General features: G+C 42.2%; 1 protein-coding gene across 1 annotated transcript; it reads right to left on the bottom strand.

Annotated features, from left to right (window-relative positions):
• Positions 1-1776: 1776 nt before the first annotated feature.
• LOC129968289 (uncharacterized) lies at positions 1777-2808 on the bottom strand. The gene has a single exon (XM_056082144.1). It carries the CDS (start codon positions 2806-2808, stop codon positions 1777-1779), a length of 1032 nt encoding a protein of 343 aa, XP_055938119.1.
• Positions 2809-5233: the final 2425 nt, after the last annotated feature.

Genomic DNA, 5233 nt, shown 5'->3' with positions numbered 1-5233 from the left:
TGAAGGGGCGTCCCATAGCGAGAAATCCAGTTCTGCAGTAATACTTCGGCAACTGTTGTAACTTCTTGATCAGCGATCGGGTAAGCCTCGGGCCACTTGGTAAAATAATCCTTGACAACTAAGATGTATTTGTAGCCATCATTTGAACGTGGGAGAGGCCCTAAGATGTCCAACGCGATTCTTTCAAATGGTGCCCCTACATTATAGCGCCGTAATTTTCCACGGCATCGTGTTTTGGGTCCTTTTCGGGCCCCACATGCATCGCAGGACTTGCACCATCTTTCTACGTCATCTCTTACTTTGCTCCAGAAAAACCGCTCCCGAACCTTTTGGATGGTCTTCAATATTCCAAAATGACCTCCGGTTGGACTACTGTGTAATTGTTCCAACACTTCCGGTATTCTTGATCGTGGGAGTACTAATTGCCATTTTGATATTTTGCCATCCTCAGACTCCCATTTTCTGTATAATACACCATTACGAATATGGAGTGAATCCCAGAGAGTCCAATAGCGTTTGCTATCCGGACGATAGCTGGAGATATCTTGCCAACTGGGTCTAGTGCTAGATGATTCAAGAAGTTCCAAGATAGGTTTTATGTCGGGATCCGTAAGTTGAGCTTCTCTGACTTCTTTATCTCTCCAACGGTCTATTTGTGTCGATACCGAATCCTTTATTTGACGAATGACAGGTGTTATCATGTCATATTTCTTCTCGACTGTAGTGCAGTAAGAACAAGCATTCGAGCATGGTCTTCTTGATAAGGCGTCAGCATTACCATGAAGGGACCCCTTGCGATATTTGATCTCGAAATCGTACTCTTCAAGTTTCTGAATCCATCTAGCTATCTGGCCTTCGGTGTTCTTAAAATTTAAAAGCCATGTCAGGGACGCATGATCCGTTCGGAGCAGAAACTTCCGACCGTAAAGATAACTATGAAAGTTCTCAACAGCTTTTACAATGGCCAGTAATTCTTTTCTGGTGACGCAGTAATTTCTTTCAGGCTTTGAAAGACACTTGCTCCAGTATGCGATGACATGTTCTTGGCCGTTAATTTCTTGGGATAAAACTGCTCCGACACTTTCATGGCTTGCGTCCGTGTCAAGAATGAATTGCTTTTCGGGATCCGGATAAACTAGAATGGGAGACGATGTTAGAGCCGTCTTCAAGCTATTAAATGATTCCTCGCATTCGTCTGTCCACAAGAACTTCTGTTTGTTTTCAGTCAGCCTGTGGAGAGGTCTCGCGATTGAAGAAAATCCTTTAACAAATCTTCTGTAATATGTGCACAGACCGAGAAAACTTCTAAGCCCATGCACATTTTTAGGGCGCCTCCAGTCTTTTACAGCTGACACTTTCTGTGGATCAGTTCTAAAACCATCAGCAGAAATTATGTGACCCAGATAATTCACCTCGTGACGGAATAAGTTGCATTTGGAGGGGTTTAGCTTCAATTTGGCCTCTTTCAATTTTTCAAATACTCTCCTTAGGTTGCTGAGGTGTTCCTCGAAACTTTTCCCTACAATGATGATGTCGTCTAAATAAACAAGGCAAGCTTCAGGAGTGAGTCCGTTCAACACTGTCTCCATGAGGCGTTCGAAGGTAGCTGGTGCATTACAGAGACCAAATAGCATGACCTTAAACTGCCAAAGTCCTTGTCCTCCTGTCGTGAATGCTGTCTTTTCACGGTCTTCAGGATGTATCTCTATTTGCCAATAACCGCTTTTCAAATCCAAGGTAGAGAACCACTTGTTTCCGCTAAGAATGTCTAACGTGTCATCGATTCGTGGAAGTGGATAACTGTCCTTTTTTTGTGACATCATTGAACCGTCGATAGTCTACACAAAATCTCGTAGATCCATCTTTCTTTCGGGCTAACACGATGGGAGAAGCCCAGGGACTCGACGAAGGCTCGATGACATCTCGTTCCTGCATGTCCCTTAGTAGATCTTTAACTTCTGTTGTCTTAGCAATTGGTAGTCTTCGGGGATTCTGTTTAATAGGAGAGTGATTCCCAGTTTCAATTCGATGTTGAGCCAATTTCGTTCTCCCGAGGTCACCAGATGTACAGGAAAACAGTTCCTCGTATTCGTCAATAAGCATCCATGCTACACTTTTCTGTTCCTCATTCAATTCAGTGGGCTTCAACAGATTCAGTTCGAGTTCTTTAGAAGGCTTTTTCGACATGATTTCGGGATGTTTCTGTATACAGGTGACTGGAGCACATGTTGCTAATACGTCGCCTTTCCTGATTGTTTTAGGATTACCAGTTAGATTAACAACTCTGACTGGTACAGTTTCCTTCGAAAGATCTACCAGTGCGGAAGCAACCAATACACCTTTTGGAAAATTTTCAGAGTCCGGAAATTCAGTTAGACCATGTCGAAAGTTTTGACTTTTCTCAGCGGCCCCTCTTACAAGCATCTCAATTCGAGCTGGAATAGTAATATCACTTTTACAAGTTATTCGATGACACGGTTCTCTTTCAACAGCTCCTAACTGGAATAACGCTACATCTTCCGAATTTGAGCGTAGCACATTATTCTCAAAGTCAATTACAAAATTATGTTTTGTTAAGAAGTCCAAACCGAGTATAAAAATGTCGGTGATTTCGGCTACAAACACGGTATGGCCATATAACACATTTCCAAACTTAATTGTTATATGCATCTTGCCAATAATGGGGATTTTATCCCCTTTCACGGTCTGAAGGGTAACGCAGGGCGGTGTCCGAAGAATTTTTACGCCAAGTTGTTGTGCTAAATCTTGGCTCAAAATGGTGACATTGGCCCCTGTGTCAACGACCATTCGACACGGAAATCCATTTACATTCGCTTCAATAAACAGTCCATTCTCGCTGCTTGATGAAATTTGTAACACTTCAAAATGGGGCTTTTCATTCTCTGGCAACCTCCGCCCCGCGAGACCGCCACTACCTAGTTTTCCTGAGTATTATTCCTCGACAGGCTCCTAGGCCGTTGATCTTGGCGAGCCTGGCATTGCCTTTGGAGATGGCCTTCTGCTCCACATTTCCAGCAACGGGCGTTGTTTCTTTTAAATTTGCCTGTCTCCTCTCCAGACCTCTGCTTCATCCCCCGGAACTCCTCTAACAGTTGTGTCATAACTTTAAGTAAAGGATCCTCATCTCGTTTCACCTCCGCACCTCTGATAAAGTGACGATCCCTTCTCGATGCTTGTTGTGCCGCTTCAAACTTGATCGCGTAGACTAAAGCGGACTTCAGATCCTTAGTTTCCGCCATTCGTAGTGCCTTTTGTATTTCTACGTCTCTGACGCCATCGACGAAATACTGCACAGCTAAAGTCTCTCTTACTTCAGTAGGACAATCGGAGAAGGCGAGGTGGGACAGCTTTTCAATGTCCGTTGCGAGCTCTTGAAGGGTTTCGTTGGGTTTTTGTTGGCGAGTCTTTAACTGAAGTCGGCTATAATCCTTCAGGCATTTCTCGCCAAAACGCAACTCTAGGGCACTTGAAAGAGCATCAAAATTTAACTATTCATTATCGGGAATGGTCCTCAGTATATCTGCAGCTTCGGCTCGGAGAGAAGAAGCCAATTGGCGAGCTTTGGTAATTGGATCCCAGCCATTAGCTTCTGCGACAATGGCGAACTGCGTCTTATACACCTGCCAAGATGTTTGTCCGTCATACGGCAGTAATTTCATACAGGGTCTGTTGACAACAGGCATATATCGAGCATTTTGAGATTGATTTGCAGCAACCAATCCAAATTCTTGAGGAGTTTCATAGGACTCTCTTGATTCTTCAGTAACTTGAACTTCCATTTCTTGCTTCAATTTCTCAAATTTCTTTTCCATTTCTTCTAATCTTCCTTCAAATTCCTCTACTTTAGCATTGGCTACCTTCACGGCGTTATTAATTTCCTTCATCTCAGATTTCATTTCTGCTTGTCCTGCTTTCATTTCGAGTTGTCCTGCTTTCATTTCTGTTTTCATTTCAACTTGTCCAGCTTTCATTTCTGTCATGAATGACAAAAGTTGCGTTAATTTGTCTTCCAATGCGGATTCTTCCTTCTGCTTTTCTTCCGCAGCTTTCTTACTCTGCTCATTCGTTTCACCAACGTTGTCGGATATACCACCACAACTTTGCTCTCTTTCAAGAGCTTCTCGAAGACGTTCGATCAAGTCATCTTTCAGTCCTGATGTGGGCAAATTCCTGGCCGACAGTTCGTCTTTCAATGCGGCCACAGTGAATTTCGACAGAGATTCTCGATGAAGATCAGCCATTTTCCTTTATCTTCACTATTCGACCCCACTTCTGACGCCAATTTGTTACGAATTTCCTGCGACGTGCTTAGAGTAAATTCAATAAGCAGAATCCTTTTAAAAAAATAAATAAAGCTATTTATTTAACGAAGACTACAAGAATAACACTGCGCATTCAATAGCTCAGTCACCAGCCTACAGCTTGCTTGCTGTCTAAGGCTCCAATACAACTCCTAGCTTGATGGTTGGGTTGACGGGGCGCCTAGCCCCGGCAGGGGCTTATCCCCAAAGGCTCTAATACAACTCCTAATCTTTCGTGCTTGTTTTTATATGCTCTCTGCCGGAAGTGACGTCACTAACAGGAAGTTATGTCATATTAGAAAAATCCAGAACCTTGGAGAGAATTCAAGAAATCAGGATCCCTCTAGAAAATTATCTCTGTCGCCAAGGTTTCCAACTTCCGTCGCCAAACTTGTCGCCAAATGTCGCCAAATTTGGCGACAAAAATTAGTTGCCTAAAACATCGCCAATGAGCCAATATCTCGCCAATTTGGCGACTTGCTATTGAAATACAATGGGATACATATAACATTCATTATCATAAGACAAATTACACCAATTTACAGAATTCGTAACAATATATATATATATATATATATATTGCCCATGTTATCATGTATAACACTTTGCCATGTTATCACGTGAACAGGATAACTAGAGTAATTTTGTTTGGATTTTAACTGGCTCGGAATATATTGTTAAAAATGTAAAATTATCGGATGAGTTCGCAAATGGCCCGTCTAGTTCAAAGGGGACGATAATGGTGGAGGATTAAAATTTTCATTTCGCTATAACTTTTCTAATATTGAAGATAGAAAAATAAACCCAGTTAGACATTTAGTGCCTCTTTAAGAGGAACAATTTGCATTTGAAATTTTTCTATAACTGCAATATCTTAGAAGTTTGGTGCTTAAAAGTGATTTAAAAGCCTT

This window comes from Argiope bruennichi, chromosome 5 (assembly GCF_947563725.1).
Source record: "Argiope bruennichi chromosome 5, qqArgBrue1.1, whole genome shotgun sequence".
Taxonomy (NCBI): Eukaryota; Metazoa; Arthropoda; class Arachnida; order Araneae; family Araneidae; genus Argiope; species Argiope bruennichi.
Note: the sequence above shows the minus strand (reverse complement) of the source record. Positions and strands in the feature narration are given on the sequence as shown.